Consider the following 18,835-nt stretch of genomic DNA (forward strand, 5'->3'; position numbering starts at 1 on the left):
AGACTCTCCCTTCAGTTACTCTAGCTCAGGAAGTCTGTTTTCAGCAATGACCAGCCAAAATAGGCTTTTAAAATCCACAAAGTGAATAAATTAAGTGTGTGACTGGCTGGGATGTGCTGCAGCAGAAAAAGAAGACTGGGTTTAGACTGTAAATATCTAGAGTAGTATTATGCACTAATATTCTGATTGAAAAATAGATAAGTAAACCTTCAATTCAAAATGTTAAACCGTGTTGTTCTATTTCCATTTTCTATGTTTTATCCATTCACAGTATTGTAATAATATAGAGCACCAGTCAATATTGATGAAGTTAAACAATAATGGTGTTTGACAGTTAATGGAAAATCTGTTACAGGGGTGTGCATCGCTCCCTTTTAAGGTGATTTGATACTTGGATATATGGGCTAAGATATGATTTAGGGACGATCTGTTTTATTTCGGAACAATTTGGGACTAACAATTCAATTCTGATTTGATATGATTCGTGTCCGATTTAATCCGGTCAGCAGATAGTAAACAGTGTGCAGTATGGTTCAACTCAGTACATAATTTCAGCAGATAATAACAGTGTGCATTTACATTTAGCATACGCTTTTGTCCAAAGCGACTTACAGTAATTTATGCATTTATACACTTGTGGTGGTGGCTGCCATGCAAGGTGCCGACCAGCACATCAGGGACAGTTTGGCCGAAAGGCACCTAGACATGCATTCTCGCTGAGCCACTACCAGCAGTCATAGAATACAGCTAAAGATAGCAACGGGTCAAAAGCAGACAGGTTGTAAGTCCTTAACAATAAAACGGGTTATAGACGATGTGATTACCGTAGACCTTACCAAGTTGTGATTAAGTTGTAGCTGGAAAAAGTGTTTAATCTCTGTCTTGTGTGTTCTTGCTAGTGCTAGCTTAACAGCATCCTCATTGGCTGCACAGGTTTCATCAGGCCATCTCATCAGGCAGGGGAGAAAATCCCATTTCATAGTTGGGTGGACAATAAACAGTAAAATTTTAGAGAATAATTCAAGGGGGGGATAAGGAATAAAGGTTGTAGCCTATCTTTTTTACAGCATCTTTTAGTGTAATTTGAGGCTTTAGTCTCTCTACGTCTCCAACAGGCAGGCAGAAGACCTTTCTTAGCACTGGCAGAGTCCACCTGCAAATGTCTAGATTTAAAACAAAATGACTGAAATCAAATGAACATGTACACATGCAGTGAATAAACTAATTATCAGGCAAAGATCTAAGTTTGTTTATCAGATTTCTCATAATCAGGTAACTGCCTTTTTCCAGACGAAAGATATCAGATCATGCTATTCTCTCTCTCTCTCTCTCTCTCTCTCTCTCTCTCTCTCTCTCTCGCAGTGTTGCACTCTACACACACACACAGCAATATTTTTTTTACTGTCAAATGTGTCCAGAATGAATATCATGTGTAATAATAGGATCTGACACTTGTGACAATACTGCTAAAAAAATCTGTTGAAAATTCATCAAGGTGTGATAATTTAATTGGAGATTGACAGAGACAACAACATTTGACTCAGACATTAAAAAATCGGTTTTAAAAACAAAGTAGATTCAGTATCTACTAGTTAACTGAACATATTTCAAGACAATTAACTCTGGATAAATGGATAAAACCTTCCTGGAAATAAATCTAAAATGTCAGTAATATCTGATTCTGAGACTGAGAGTTTTTTAGAATGACAAAAATAATTGTTATTACTCGTGTCCTGTCCTGTCTTCTTCCTCTCCTCGCTGTCTGTGACTATCACTATCTTAGCTTTTAACTCGTAATTGAGCAGGCTTTTGAACAATGCAGGATAAATATTGCAGACAGCCTGAACCTGGCGCTTTTTTAAATGGGATGTGTGTTGTTGTAACTTATATAACTGTGTGTATGGTATACACACCTCTTATCCTGCGAAGCACGGTGTGAGTAGCAGGCTCTGTCCACAGGATGCTGCAGCTGCTAGACCCATCGGAAAGAGTGTGGGGTGGACTCAACCATTTCTAGGAATGGGGGGAGGGACTGCATATTTCAAGATGTAAATAGCACATTATATCGCGATTATAATGAGCACCGCTTACATTGTGCTTTCAATAAATGCTACTGCATTGTTCAAAAATTATTAATTGTGTCTCAAATTATTCTAGGGGGGACAGCTTTACTGGGGGGGAAACATGTCCAACTTTCCGTCTGTTTTATAAAATCCAAATCTCTTCCAGAATTTGGATTTTCAATTTGATGGTGTATTGTAAATCCTGCCGCCATGTTGCTTTTGTTTCCTTCGCAACAATAATGTTTCTGTGGCACATCTCATGAGAATCTCGCTCTCAACTTTGAACTCCTTTGAATATTTGAAGTTGGTATAAGAAACTAGCAGCATGGCTGCTTGACTCAACCAATCACTAAATTCAAAATTGGGCCATAGACTGGTTAACTGTACATTTAGATTGATCCAGAGAGTCCGCATACCAGATATATATACGTAAATGTATATTCATATTTGAGACTTCTTCATAATTATTAAGTCAACTACAAATGTCTATCCATCCACTTGTTTGTATCACATTTTTGCCTATTCAAATAAATAAATAAATAAATACAGAATGGAAACACTCAAGTCAAATACTTGTTGAATAGCTGATGATGACCATGAAATGCCACTTGTCACTTCCAGTGAAGAGCTGTAAACATCAGATATATGTGGAGCGATGTGGAGACTGTAACCTTCCTCACAATACATGAAACTAACATGCATTTTAAAAATACACTATGTTTGGTTGGAAACTTGACTACTACTTTGTTCCTCACAACTCTCAACATTTTGAGTAAGTCAGATTTGTGACATCCTTATTGTGAGATATAGGTGTGGTCAGATTGAATAAGAATTGAAATGCTTCATTATCATGCTTATATTATCAGGAATCTAACTGTCTTGGGGTGTGGAAGCAAATGTGAGACATTAACATTGTGAGCCTGTGAAATGATGCTCACAGAGCCTGTAGTTCTATGTTATCTTTGTGAGTACTTTTAATACAAAAAAAATGAACAAACAACAACAACAAAAAACCCTGCATGCCCATATGTGAATGTGTGAATTTGTTGAAATTAATGTTTGTTATAAAATAAAGTTCTTTAGCTGTAAGAATACTTTCTGTATGTGTGATTGCAACAGTGAGATTTCACAAAGTCGGAGGAATGGACTCACAAATCTCCTATCTGTGTGTACCACAGTTGACAGTGTTCTTATGCTTGACCTGACTAGCTAATCATCACATTTCCACAGCGCCCACTCATTATGTAATAAGAGTAGGTCATATATTATGCTATGTAGTAAGTACGCAAATTATGTGTAGCTTTGGTTGTGTCTGTGTCTTACATGTAGTTGTTGGTGCTGATACAGCAGATTGTGAGCTGTAGTCTTCCTAGGTAGAGACACAGAACTCTATGGTTGTGGTCATCCTTCCTGACTTGCTGCTGATCCTCCGGAGTTACTACTCCTGTCTGCAGGAGTGTTTCTGGTGGCATGGATTTGGTTCAAACTTGGGCCAGTTCTGTTTATTTGCTGCGCTCCTGGCTGACATCTGGCCATGCTTTGGCCTGCCATCATTCCACGCAGTAGAATAATAAACTAAACATCAAAATATTAAAGTAACCCAAATAGATTGCTTTGTTATTTTTGAAATACATCAGTACCACCATGCAAATAAAGACAAGAGAAAAATAAATAGGCTACTGATAGGATGACTTTAATTTAATCTCAATATGTACATATGTATGTGTATTTGGTTTCACTTATGACCAGAATTATGCACGAGACTGACTTGTGAAGTGGTGTCGTGTGTCCATGTGCATGGATACAGACTAGTATGTCATTCTTTACATTAAAATTGTGATCCTGTTAGTTATCCCCCTTTTTTTTACTGAATGTATCTATTACATCTTTTTTTTCAGTAACTTTAGCAGGATACAGTTTCCTTTTCTGTATCCTGATTACGTAATCCCATCACATGTATTCCATTACTCCCCAAGCCTGCAGAATGCACTGCATGGTTAGATTGGTTTATAAAAATGTTATAGGCTCAAAATAAGGACATGGTTTACCATCCTACTTAGTCATGGTTAGGTACTCTATTTGTGGAAACAATCTATGGTGTGGTCTTTGCACTGGAAGTTCTGTAGGCTAGTTGTGGAGCTTCATTCTAAATACCTCCACCAACACTCCCCATTCATCAGTTACAGATGGTGCTTGTGCAACTAACACACTCACCAGTTTACTTAACAGAAAAAAAAAACAAAAAACTGTCAGATTAATATTATTGTCTTGACAGCAGGCGGACAAATACATACTATAATACAGCAGTGACTCATTAATGTAGGCTTGGGTTCCTGAACAAACAGAACAACAGTGAAATAAATTAGGTTACTATAATGAAACAAATGTTATAAAAAGGTTAGCATTTTACAAAAATATATAAACTGTAGGGTTACTGGTAATCCTGTTAGTTACTCAATTTGTGGAAATCCCTTCCAGAGTGGAAGAGAATTTATGGCCTGGCCTCTGTACTGGACTTCTGTAGTTGTGTTGCTTCACCCTGAATACCTAATAAAGTCATAATAAGCAGTGCACCACAATCATAAGTCATAGATAATGTGCTAGATGTCCCTCGACATGATTTGATAACACACACTCACCAGGTTACACATTACAGAAATAACTATTTAATGAGCTTTATAAAGTATGCATAACAAATATGATATACATTTAAAATCTGTAAGGCAGCAGGTTGTTAGTGTAACTTTTGTCTGTGGTACAAAGCAGTCATTAGCAGCTCACACATCTGACTGCCTAAGTGTCAAAGCATAACTGACACATAAAAAACATCAACACACAATATCGCTATCTTAATAACACTACACATAATAAAAATTGTTGATAAAATATAAGAATTCATTTCTTATATGAAAATAAAATCCGTTCCAAGAGTAATCGGCAAATTCACAAATAATTTTGACAGGTTTCTTTTTCTCTTCTTTGTTGTTTTTCAGACACATCCCTCTTAAAAAACAAGGCAACTGAATTCAACCTTTATGAGGACTAGGGTAGTTACAAGCTGGGAGTGCTGCAGAGAATGAAAGTATTCATCAATTAAATCAAAAATATACAGATGTTTTGTACAAACTTCTGGATTTTTTTTAGGTGAGACCACTGTATTTACCATTAATGCAAAAGTTAAAAACATTTATAAAAGGGCTGTGAAAACTCGGTCAAGTTAATACTCAAGCTCTGTATTGTAAATAGCAGCTTTGTAGACAATGCATAAAATATCAGAGTTCTTCAGTTTAATTCTCACCCGAAAAACAATGAATTTTTATTCAGAGACTGCACCACTGTAGAGTGGTTCTGTAGGTGCATCGAGGAGCTCAAACATATCATCAATGACCTGCCACAAACAATTCTCTAGAGGAAAGTCATTGTCCACCAGATTGACCAGGAAGTAGTTGTCATGGATATAATTGATGATCATCCGTGAAGGAGACTCGTCTTCATAGAGTTTGGCCCACTGCTCAATCCACAAGGCAAAGGCCTCGTCCTGAGGAAAAAAAAAATGGGGGCAGATTTGGTGAGGGGAGGACAGAAATAGAAATAGAAATTAATAACTTATTCAAAACAATATGGAAAACTTGCATATGCAGCATTGCAAAAGTGGAAATTTCATATCAGTAACTACAAATGATAGACAATTAACTGGTTGATCCTTCTGGAGTGACCATGCCAACTGGATATGAACATGCATATCCACGGTCCAAACACCTGGCAATATAGTGCTTCTGGATCAATCCAGCCAATTGCGTTACACTACAGTTGGTACCTGTCCAGCTCCATCATCAAAAGAGAATGCAGAAACACTCATGGTGTGTTAGATGACACGTCTGAATGGTAATACTTGCTAATGCAGTAGAGGAACTGCTTAACCTGAAGGTCCAAGGAATGGTGGTGTCTTTTGAGGTGTCTGTCAGTGTCAACACACAGCCACAAGTGTATCAGTCCATCTGCCAAGCCTTCAGTGCAACTCAAATCCATTTAGCTGAGCAATCTTGTCCAGCAAACACACTCAGAAGAAAATACACCAGATTACTGATTGGATCTGACCATCCACATGTAATAATCCCTATCCAGCCAGTATGCTTTGGACCAACAGGGTCAGACAGCGCCTGCCTTCATGACTGCCACACTCTGAATCGCACCAGCATGCTGAGAGACTGAGGCAGATGATGTATTGCCCTATCACAATGACAAGGAGGTGACATGATCTAAATAAGATCAGGCAGCACTTTCTATTCTAGAAGAAAAGACCATCCGTGTCAAAATAGATGGAGTATTGATTACGCAATATGTTTCAAGAAATCAGATTCCTCTTAGAGGACCTCACACTTTTCCACTTTCTCTGGCAAGATATGGAATGAAATAGACCACCGAATATTTATGAGTTGCAGCATGTCAGAGATGACCAAAGCAACCATGAGGATCGTCTGGAGACTGTTCATACTTCATTCTGTGTGGACAATTGATTAAATGTATCCTGCTTACCACAGCTCTCCCAGATAAAGCACAATCAACATCATGTGGGCTATGGCTAACCATCATAAAGGTCGACCCTCAAGAGGCACTGACATATTGAGATAAATAGTGCCTATAAAAAAAGTATTCACCCCCCTCAATGTTTTCCATTTTTTTTTTTTTTTAACTTTATTTTTCTTCATTCAGTCAACAAAAACAGGTATAAACAGCACAGGGGGATAAACACTGCTTTGTCACATACAGGTACCATTTTGTCCATCTTACAGTATCTAGCTCCATTTTGAGTCATAGACTGTAGGTCAATTGTTCCATTGATCGGATTTCTTCTATAATGTCCAGCCAGTGGCTGAGTTCAGGTGGGTCAGTTTTTAACCAACTTCTTGCAATGGCCTTTTTAGCTGCAAGAGATAAGATCTTGAACAAGTGTATGTCCTCTTTACCCATTACATCGTCTGATATCAGACCCAGATATATATGCCGGGGTTCATTAGGGATATTATATCCAAAAATTTCAGCCATGGTTCCCAGCACCTCCTCCCAAAATGAACGTATTTTCACACAAGACCAAAATATGTGAGAGGGGTTGGCATTCAATTGCCCACATTGTCTCCAACAGTACTGCTGTTGACCTAATTGTTTACTTTTAATTTGGAATGAGATTAAAAAAAAACAAAAAAAAAACGTGTTAAATATCTCCAACCAAACTCCCTCCATCTTTTAGAGCTTGTTGATGTGTGTTGGGTCTTAAATATAGACTGCCAATCACTCTCAAACAACTCGACATTAAATTCTTGTTCCCATTTCACTTTTATATACACTGTATTTATTCCCTGTCGCTTCAAAAGACCTTTATACAGTTTAGAGACAATTCTTGAGGGGGTTTGCGAGTACGCACCTGTCAACACCTCAATCACATCATTCCCTTCCAGTGAGGATTCCTTCTTGATTTCTGTCTCGAAAAAGTGTCTTAATTGAAGATATATAAGATGTATAAATCTCCATTTTCTAATCCGAACTCATTTTTAAGTTGTCTAAATGATTTTAAATGTTGCTTGTCTACAAGTGTACATGTCGCTGTTATTCCTTTGACTCTCCACTTTTCAAAGGTCTTGTCTAATGTTCCTGGTCTGAACCTGGAGAAGGCCAAATCAACAGCTTACACGCTCCTGTTAACTTATATTTTTTAACCACATCGTACCATATTTCGAATGTTTCTCTCATAATCGAGTTTTCACCCTTAAGAAGACCCATATGTTCCTTTCCACTTAACCTTGACTGTGGAGGGGCCTGACCCAGGTCCATCTCAATGTCAGTGGCCCGATAGCCGGGAGAGCACCAATATACTACATATCTAAATTGTGCAGCATGGTAGTATTCTCTAAAGTTTGGCAGAGCCAAACCTCCATTTTCTTTGTCCAGCTGAAGAGTCCCGAGTCTTATCCTAGGCCTGGCTCCTGCCCAGATGAACCTAGAAATTAACTTGTCCCACGCTGAGAATTGTAAGTCCAGTATTCTAACTGGGAGTGAAGAAAAAGATACAACAACCTAGGCAAGAGGTTCATCTTGACCACCTCAACTCTTGAGCTAAAGTCCATTACCAGTGTTGACCATTTTGCCACATCTCTTTGAATTCTTTTATTTATTGGTTTGTAATTTGTCTCGTGGATTCTGTCAAATTCCTGAGTTATTATCACTCCCCCGTATTTTATTGACTTAGCGTTCCAATTTAAATTATAGTTCTTCCTGATGTCTTTGTTTGACTTGTAATTGAAAGTTAAGATCTGAGTTTTTGATATATTCAATTTGTAGACTGACATCAATCCATATTCTTCGATTATCTTTACTAGTTGTATTTGGGTCTTAATGGAAGGTAATTGTATCGTCAGCAAATAGGCCTATTTTGTGCTCATCTCTTGCTATCGTGATTCCTGTCAACTGGTCCTTTTGTCTAATTATTTGAGCGAGTGGCTCTATGAGGATAGCAAAGAGGGAGAGTCTAGCACAGCAGCCTTGACGTGTCCCTCTGTATAGTTTAAAAGTGTCTGTCAGGTGTCCATTGATTTTAACTCTGGCTGATGGGTTAGTATACAGTGCCTTTATACATTTAATTAATTTATCGTTAAATCCCATCCTCTCTAGTGCTTTATACAGAAAATCCCAGCTGACCCTGTTGAACGCTTTTTCGGCATCTAAGCTGATAAAGGCAGCGCTTATATGGTGTTTATTGACATGTTCTGCAATATGTAGGGTGCGCCTGATGTTATCCTGTGTTTGGCGTCCTTTTATAAAGCCTGTCTTGTCTTCATGTATCAGGTCAGGCAGGTAACACTCGAGTCTTTTAGTGATAATGTATGTGAACAGTTTGTAATCTACATTCAGAATCGATATTGGGAGATATGTCTCGCAATATTCTTTATTTTTCCCCTCCTTGGGAACAACAGAAATCACAGCATCCCTCCAGGATGGTGGGGCTACAGCCTTCTCAAGTGTCCAATTAAATGATTCCAACAATACCGGGGCGAGGGCTTTGAATTTTTTGCACCACTCGTTTGGATAACCGTCTCTTCCAGGACTCTTATTAGTCGCCAGTCTACCTATGGCTTTATCTAATTCATCTTTCGTAATGGGGCGGTCAGATAACTATTTTGCTCAGAGCCTATTGAGGGGAGGTCCAGTGAAATCAAGGATTGTTTTATTTTCTCTTCGTCAACCTTCTCAGGCTGTGAATATAAAGTCTCATAGTAGTTTTTGAAGATTTTATGAATTTCCTCTGGTTTGTATTTTAATGAATTTGATTTATACATTCACCAATTTCTTTTTTCCGAATGTACACTCATGTACCCTGTGTCTATCTATAGTATTCGTCAGGAAAAAGTCCAACCTGGAGTGAACTTTGTGTGTAGCTGAATAGTGGGTGAATTCTCTGTCCCTTGTATGAAGACCTCAATCAAGCCTGCCTCTCTTATCTGGATATTTAGTTTTTTCGATTTTAGGGATCCAAGCCTGCTCGTGCTTGTTGTATCTAATTGATGGTTCAAAACTGTATTCCAATCTCCCGAGCAGACAAGGACTCCCTCGCACTCGGATACAGTCAGGTCGAATAATCTATTGAAAAAAGATCTGTCAGTCCCCGGAGGAGCAAAAACATTCACAAGTGTGACCAAAACACCGCCCATCCTGCCCTTGATTATCATATATCTGCCTTCATCGTCCCTTTTTCTTTGATCAAGTCAAAGTTTAATGAATTAGATATCATTATTACAACCCCTCTCCTCCTATTTTTACATGAGCTATAATATGTATTGGAGTACCCAAACTTTTTTAGTTTCTTGTGTTCCAGCTTAGACATGTGTGTCTCTTGTAAAAAAAAATCACTTAAAGGACTTATCTTTCCTCATTTTCGCTAACACCCTACCTCTTGACCGGGTTACTCAAGCCATTAACATTGAGAGAAAATCATTTAAACCCAGGAAAAGAGAGAAAGGCTTTGTGTTGTCCCCTGTTAACACAAAAAAACAAGAACATAAGCAGAACAAAGTCACCTGAACATAGTGAAACACAGACCTCCAAACTGGGAGGAGAAAACTCCTCACCGAGACCCTGTTGGTGGGTTGAGGGTAGATCCTATAACTAAGATAGGGCCCTATGCATAGGGTGGTTAGGCCATCTGAGCGAACTAGCCCCACCATCCAGTCCAACATAAGGTATGAGAGTTAAGTCGTCACTCCCAGATATTTATTGACAATATAGCCTATATAAAGCCTGATATTAGTCCAGATCATCACTTGTATTTCAGTCTCGCAGTGGCAGTAATCTTACCAGCCTGTGACAAATTCTAATTCTTCGTTCTACTTTCCTTGCGCATCCCACGGAGTTCAGTTAAATCCCTCATCCTTCAATCCTTCCTTCCTAAGAAGTGGAAGGAATAGCAGGCCGCCCTCACAAACTGAGTGATCATACAAGAAGGTCATACTAGTGAGGGAGGCCACCAAGACACCTATGACTACTCTGAAGGAGATAAAACCTTGAGCAGCTGAGTGGGGAGAGACTCTGCATACAACAACTCTTGCCAGGATTCTTCAAAAGTCAAAGCTTTATGGAAGTATGGCAAAGGGGAAGCTCATGTTGAAGAAAGCTCATTTAATCTTGATAAAAGTTCAACCAAAGGCATGCGGAAGACTCCAATGTCAACTGGAAGAAGGTTCTTGGGTATGATGAGACAAACAGGGAGCTTTTTGAACATCTCTCTATAAAAGCAAGGAATCTGTGTGTGTGTGTGTGTGTGTGTGTGTGTGTGTGTGTGTGTTCCTTAAATATCTCTGTGGATCAGGATCAGACTGACCTGAGAGTTTCAAACTACATCCCTCTGCTGCATTAAAAACCCATCATCTCAGCTCAACACGGTTTGTTTATACAAAATGATGTCTTTGTTAATGCTAATATCAAACTCATAAATGATCACTATCAAGACTGTCTTTTTCTGGCTGAGACTTGGCTGGGCACAGATGCACCCGCCACACTGATTAAGTCCTGTCCACCCAGTTATGGTCTTTCTTAAGTAGAGAGGGTAGGAAATATGGCGGCACAGCTGCAATATACCGAGAAACACTGAAGGGCAGGGATATTGACTTATGTAACTTTAAAAAAAAAGATCAGCCCTCTCTCCTTGCAGACAGTGTACAGATCTCCTAAATGATTATCTCCTCTTTTTTTAAACAGAATTCTCAGAACTTCTGAAATTCATACAAGCTATGATACCTGCATTTTAATTGGTGATTTTAACATACATGTTGACAATCAGGCAGATACCAGAGCCAAAGAGTTTTAAGAATTGTTGGAATGTATGTCTTTTTAAAACAGCATGTTCATGTAGCAACTCAAAGATATAAACAAGAATTTAGTTATATGGTATGGTCTTACTATCAACTTATCTTCTGTCATTGATCTAGCTCCAACTGACCACCACTGTGTTTTCTTCTTTTTTTTTCCTTTACCAGTTTTAAATTATTCTCTTCCAAGTACCACAAATGCTACAGATACAAATGCTGAAGTGTCATCAGGAGACACAGCATCACTTTCAATAGCTATGCAGATGACACTCTGGATGTCACAGAACTTTTAACAGCTTAACCTACCAGAGGATCTCAGGGGTGCTGGAAATATTGATACTTTTTAATAAAAACTAATCAATTTAGTCTTACTTTCATGTAGTCTCTTATAAGTTTTAGGATTGTTATGGTTTTAATGTTTATTCTACTTTGTTTTTTTTCATATCGCCCATATTCTTTTAATATAGATTGTGTATATCTTTTATTCACATTTTATTGTTATTCTTATGTTATATTTTATAAACTTTAAATTTTAAAATTTTCCATGCATTATAGGGCAACTGGACTTGCTTCAGATTCTTTTTTTTCTTTTTACAAGAAAATGAAACAAGTCCAGCTGCCAACCATACAGCACTTAAAATTACTATGACCTGGATGACTAGGAACCTTCATCATCGATATTTTCTGCTATTTTATTTGTATTGCTTGATTATATCTTTTATTCTCTCTTTTATTCTTTTATCTTTTCATTTTATTGTAATTGGTGTGCATTAGTCTCTAATGGTGGTTTTCATACCATGTTTTTTTTCCCCAATCACCTGTAGAGCACTTTGGACTTCATTTTGATTTGTTTGAAAGTTGCTATACAAATAAAGTTTGATTGATTGATTGATTGTTTCATTATGTAACATGATTATTTGGTACAACTGAAATTACCACATAGCTACTGATATTGTAAGGGATCATTGAACTTGTGTACCAGAGCAACACCAGTCTACATTGTTCATGTGACAGTGTTTATTGAAGTCAGCGCCATACTGATCCTTGATCCCTTATTACTATCTGGTAGTATAGCGAATTCATGTAACTGATAAACCATGTCAAGTCATTATTATTACTGGAAGGTAGTTATTAGTTGTGATAACCAGATGTCCATTCTATCTACTTGCCAACTCCTCAAGTGTATGTTTGAATAAATGCTTCATCTAGAGAGGAGAAGTAGCTGTAGTGACTCGTCTCCCTTGTGTTGTTCTGTGTTTTTGTTGTGTTTTTAAAAGAAGGTCCCAGTTCTATATTTCTATATCAGTGCGAGTAGTGAAAACCGAAGGAACCAGCAAGCTTTGGCCTTATTGCTAGGAGTTAAAGCATTTTTTATTATCATTATTAATTACCTTTAGTGATCATTTGATTCTTTTTTTTTTTTTTTTTTTTTAAATCTTTGTTTTGCTTTGAGCATTAACATTTCTGCTTTTGCCTTTTAAGGTTCTAACCCCGAAGGGGTAGAACCGTTCTAAAATTGTGCTGGTTTATTATTAGGGTTCTAACCCCATCGCAGAAAATTGTGCCGGTTTATTAAAAGCCTCTTGGACCATGAAGCTCCGCCTACATAGATTTTTTGCTAATTAGCATAATGTGAAAAACAGTAAAATGAATAGAACTTTTGAAAGATTGACTCTATCAACGCTAAATTTTGAATACCGGCTTCGGGGGATGAAAAGACATATTTCTACTATAAATGAGCCAGATTGTTCAAAAAACATGGCCGCCATGGGCCAATGCATTTTTGCAATGGGCGGGGCTTAGAATTGATTGGCCATAATTCCGACACCCTTTGCCCTATCATCACAAAACTTGGTGGGTATGTTCATAACTGTACTGGGAATCTGCTTTACAAAGCATGTTCTCAACCTATAGGGGGCGCTATAAATGCTACACATGCGTATCTCGAAGACCATCGGACGGAATTTCACCAGTTTTGGTATGCATGCTCTAGGGGGGAGTATTAACTAATATCTTGAGTGCCATGTTGATAGGTGAAAGTGGGCTTTGCCTATTTGTCATTAACCATCATTGTTTGCGTTTTATTAATTTATGGTGAGCTGGAAGGACCCAGAGACACCAAACTTGGTACGTTGAGTATAAATGACATCCAAATGCTGCTCCAAAGATTTGATCCAAATCCGTCAGATGGGGGAGCTATAACATAGGGTGGGAACTTTGAAAGGCTCTCCCCGCCAAGCCATAAGTGCTATTGACTTGAAATTTTTCATACACATCCTCCTGATAGTCCTCTAAAAAAAAAAGCCTCTGCACCATGAAAGCCACTATTACAGATTTTTTGCTAATTTACATTATGTTAAAAACAGTAAAATGAATAGAACTTTTGAAAGACTGACTCTATCAACACCAAATTTGCTTTACGGCTTCGGGGGATGAAAAGACAAATATCTACTATAAATGAGCCAGATTGGTCAAAAAACACGGCCGCCACGGACCAATGTATTTTTGCAATGGGCGGGGCTTGGAAGTTATTGGCCATAACTCCCACATCCTTTGCCCTATCATCACAAAATCTGGTGGGTAGGTTGACAACGGGATTGGTAATCTGCCTACCAAAGCATGCTGAGCTCAACCTATAAGGGGTGCTATAAATGCCATTAGCATGTAGCTGAAAAACCAATTTGGAGAAATCTAGGGCTTGTCATGGGTATGTTTTACACAGATCTTTGAGGTACACGGCGGCCGATGTCATCAACTACAGGGGATGAGGGTCAGGGTGGCCGGTTTGGGGCGAAAGACGTTAGAACCCGCAAATTGCCGCTTGTAGCTATATTTTCAGTATTGTCATTTTCTGGTTTTTTGACATTTTCGCCCCACACCAAAATGGAAAATTTGGAAATCACACTTGAACCTCTTTTCTTCTAAAACCTTTCTACCTTTGCTCTGCTTCACTTTAACACCATGGCAGAGGAAATGGTCAGATGTTGAGCTGAAGTTGACCACAATGCTATATTCCAGATTTGGTCAAATTTGAAAAAGTAGGTCACTTTAAATCACTCACCTGGACTTGTGTGTCAGGTTTTTTGGGCAGCAGACTGTCATATATGCAAATTTGGCATGCGTGACGCCGCCATGGGTTGCTTACTTTTTTTAATAACACACATTTTTTGCCAAATATCAATGGGCAACATTGGTTGTCTTCAAAAAGAGGCCACTGACAGAAGACTGTACATCCCTAAATAATTGGTGCACACTAACAGGTCTTACCTTCCAATACATAAAACTGACTGGGTCTGCTACAGTAGGCTGAACAATCTCCCTGCCAGGAAAGATCCCCCAAGTTACAGCGTTTGGCTGCATGTCAGGGGCATTGGTCAGGTTACGCCCCTGGACACAGAAATATACATTAGTTAGTGTCATAATGATCATATACTCTTAAAAGCATACAATTATGTGTGCTTTCTGTTTGAACTTACATGCACATTAACAATGTGGTAGTTGACACGGGGCTCATACTTTTTCAGTACCTTGAGGAGAGCAGTCACATTTTCACTGGAGGTGAAGAACTCCAGATAGGCCTTGGATTTTAAAGCAAGAGGAATAAGGTAACATACCAGACAAAAACAGCCCACTTGCTAAGTATTCCATCAAAAGACACAATCAAGACCTTCTGAAAGACGTAGCCTCCTGCAGGTCCCCAGCCTACGATAGGGTCTGTGGAAGTTTTGCCATTGATGTTGGGCTGAGAATTGATGGTGAGGACTCCTCGTCTGTTAACCTTCTCCAGCTCTTCTTTCATCAGGTTGGTCTCTGGGGCCAGAGGCTCATCATTCCATGGCAAACACATTACCTAGCAGAAAAGGATTAAGAGCAATGTTTTGAAGGTCATCATTCTTGAGCTCATAGAAACTAGGGCTGTACCAAATACCATTTTGGTGCTTCTTATAAGCAAGAATTACACAAGGGTTAGGGTTAGGGGGTTAGGGTTACGGTCATTAATTACTGTATTTGTTTATTCCTCAGTCTTTTGCCCCTCTTTCAGTGGAGTCAATACAATGTATCCTCAAATACTAGTCAAATACTAATAACACTGATTACCACTGTCCATCTCGTCTACCTTGTGTCCACTGCTGTTTGGTTGACCTGTAATGTAGCACGTGAAGACCTCAAATACACTCTCTTCATTCATCAGCTCCTGACCCCACATCTGCAGAAGTGCATCTTTGGATGACTTGCTCTTCAGGTAGAATAGGTAGTAGTCGTTTAATTCACCAAAAGCTGGAGACGAGGAGTTTCCCCTGAAGCAGTGAACACTGTTTAGTCATTTGATAGTGGGATTCACACCAATACACATAACTCTCCATATTAACACAAACCAAGAAAGTAAAAATGTTGATAGTAATTTAACATTTATTCACTTAGTTTTCTTGTTAATGCATTTTACTGACATTGAAGTTTCATCCTGTCAAATCTGTTCAGTATGACTGAGCTCACCATCTGCCATTAGGAAACTCATCCCAGTCCTGGGTTCTGTAGATGTAGCTCTTGGGCCTGGATGCCCAAAAGATGGGTCGAACATCTTCTACCTTTCGCTTGGGATGGGCACTCACTGCCCAGGGAAGAGGCCGTCTGGAAGAAAATAAGATCTGAAACTCTGGGACATTTCAAATTAGAATTTTCCGTTGTTCTGTGAAGACTGAACCTTCTCTTTATACAAAACTTGGTCATGTTAGTTTGTGTGTATGGAGTATTATGGTCACTGTATACACAAATCAAGAACACAGTATCAAAAACAAACTCCTGAATTGAAACTGAATTATTCAAAACCCGCTGTTAGCATTATTTTTCTATCAAAATAAGTGTTAGGCAGCTCTATATTCCAAGAGTAATCACTGTTGTGTTTGGTCAGTAACCCATGATATTCTTTCTAATGCGTATGCAGTAAAAGAGAAAATATTATTTTTGTATCCCTGCCCACTTTACCCAATAAGGACAGATCACTCCATAATGAGGCCACAGAGAGCATGATCCTCCAGTTCTGGTAACTAAATTAGCAATGGCAGAACAGGGAAAGCTACCAATTCTTGTGCTCCCAGTGACAGCTTATACTACCACACTGGTCCAACAAAGAAAAAGGCAAAGAGAACTCCCTTGAAAAAAGAAAGGAGCCCTTTAAGTGTGTCGACGTAGAGCAGAGGGAGGGGACTGCTAATGGCAGAACAAACAGGAAGTTAAAAGGACAAAAACACTTATGGGTTGCACCCTGAGATTAACTGATTAAACTTCTGATGCTCAGAAAAACTTAAAGTAACAAACTATCATTAAGTGAACCACAGGCGGCACTTTCAAGGCTATAGCGGTATTAACCAAGCTATCCAAGTAGTATTCACTTGGAAAAAACCTGATGTAGGTCTTCAGGAATGAATGATATGCCATACCAATCACTCTAAGAAAAAGGATTAGCGTACATAATTTGTGCAAGATATCATGGGGGCTATGAGATAGAAATTGATACGTATCAATATTTATATCTGACAGCCAAAAATGTAACCAGTGCAAAATTAAAATTTTTAAGGTAATAAACTGCTACATCAAAGATTTTAAGGCATTGCTGCTACATTACTTTGTGCCCCTGCATTAGATATATTAATTATTGTTACAGAGTTTGGGATCCATCAAGCTGTTAATGTTTGCTTAAAAGGTAAAGTGGAAAAGAGCACAGAATATCAATTTTATTTGCAATTTAGCATAGACTTGCCATACTTTCATATACAAACGTGGGATGTGGTTAGATATTACATATACATTATACATATTATTTAACATGTAAATGTACAAGGTTAAAGCTTTGGAGGCATTTCTATTCTCTGCTAGAACATCTGAAACAGATTTGAACTGGGCACTGTTGACTGAGAGGGTTTTCATGTTAAAAAATAGACAGGGTGGGGATTACTGACCTGGGGTCTTCTATCCACAGGCCCAGCTGTCGGAGCACCTCCATGGTGGCAACTTCTCGATTTAGCGTGTAGAAATGGAGCCCTGGTACCTTGCCACTGTCCATCAGCACACGGCACATCTCTACTGCCTGATGGATTCCGTAGTTACGGATGGCTGCATCATTGTCTTTGATGGGTTCAATGACTTCGGTGATCTCCTCTGGTACCTCGAGCTTCGACAGCTTGACGAGCTGACGCAGAGATTGGTAACCCTGAAAATGAATAGGTTGAAGTTCAGTTTTAGCCCAGTGGTCTGTATGACATTATTCAATAATAGTTATGAACATCTTCTTGGAGCCTTTGGAAGGGACTTAACCAATTGTTTATGGTAAGCACGATGTAGTTTCCTCTAGGAATGTACAATATAGATTTTCATCAGCTAACACAGAGAGTTATCTGCTAGTATACCGATTAGAAAAATGATAATTTCCATTTTTGAATTTTAAAAAGTCCTCTAGTTTACGCAAACCTGAAAAGGACAAAGGCCAAAATGCAGTAAGCAAGATGGATGAACTATTTTGATACAATATTTTATGAGTGCAAGACAAAACACAGACAGAACATAGACAAGGAGGACAATTTAATTCACTACAATGATTAAAAAATATATAGTCATGTTTCTCTTTTAAGGGTTATTAGTGCTGTATGTTGTGTTGGTGTGATGGTCATGTTTATGTCCAACATTGTCTCTCAATTTGTTAGTACCCATTAATTTCTGGGATTCAATATCAGGCACTTATCAGTCCTCTTTGTGCTGTCCGTTTCCGAGATTGCTGGCAGCAATAATATAATTCACAGCACATATCATTCCTGTACACTGCTTACGAGCAGGTAGAGATTGCAAATGCTTTTTTGCTGTGGTGCTGGAGACTGCATGAGTATATGAATCAAAGCACCCTCTCCTGATCCATTCCCATTCCTCAACCTAAGGCTGTACCTCTCTATTAACATCTGTTGGAGCTATTTGGTTGTTTGTTTGTTAATGATAATGTTTGAAGTGTATAGTTTTATTTTGATTGAATTTGTGATATTATTTTCCATACGAGTAATTTGAGGTAAATATTGTTTTGTTTCGCTAATTTAGTTTTTGTTTTCTTTGTAAATTGGGTAGCGCTGGGCGCCGGAGATTCTATAGGGATTAATACAGGTGGAGGACCAGAATGCACCTGGGTGGGCACATGTTTTTTTTTTGTTTTTTTTTTTACCAGTGCAAGAGAGGCATGTAGGAAACAAGATTTTTTTTTATTATTGTCTTGCTTTCTATTTTTTGGGGGGGGAATATAAATCATCAAGTAGAAAATAAGAGCTTTGACTGGACATTATAACTTGCCTTGCCTGGACAAACGGCCAAATATAATCAGATGCAAACTGCCACTTTCTGAATGTTGTGATGCGTTAGCCAGGGGGAGCACAAAACTCC

The 18,835-nt window shown here is 38.5% G+C and overlaps 1 protein-coding gene across 3 annotated transcripts in view; it reads right to left on the bottom strand.

Annotated features, from left to right (window-relative positions):
- Window positions 1-4,706: 4,706 nt before the first annotated feature.
- The window catches only part of mthfr (methylenetetrahydrofolate reductase (NAD(P)H)), a 30,485-nt gene continuing 16,356 nt past the window's right edge, over window positions 4,707-18,835 (bottom strand). For 2 of the 3 annotated variants that reach the window (XM_037105612.1, XM_037105611.1), the window contains exons 6-12: window positions 17,377-17,627; window positions 15,914-16,048; window positions 15,537-15,717; window positions 15,087-15,269; window positions 14,896-14,997; window positions 14,687-14,806; window positions 4,707-5,601 (exon numbers count right to left, since the gene is read on the bottom strand). In XM_037105612.1, the coding sequence (XP_036961507.1) occupies window positions 5,380-5,601; window positions 14,687-14,806; window positions 14,896-14,997; window positions 15,087-15,269; window positions 15,537-15,717; window positions 15,914-16,048; window positions 17,377-17,627 (1,194 nt within the window). In that variant the 3' untranslated portion in view covers window positions 4,707-5,379. Of the gene's footprint in view, window positions 5,602-14,686; window positions 14,807-14,895; window positions 14,998-15,033; window positions 15,270-15,536; window positions 15,718-15,913; window positions 16,049-17,376; window positions 17,628-18,835 lie in introns of those variants that run through there. The other variant, XM_037105613.1, reaches the window with a different exon arrangement.

The sequence above is a fragment of the Acanthopagrus latus genome, chromosome 7 (genome assembly GCF_904848185.1).
Source record: "Acanthopagrus latus isolate v.2019 chromosome 7, fAcaLat1.1, whole genome shotgun sequence".
Classification (NCBI taxonomy): Eukaryota; Metazoa; Chordata; class Actinopteri; order Spariformes; family Sparidae; genus Acanthopagrus; species Acanthopagrus latus.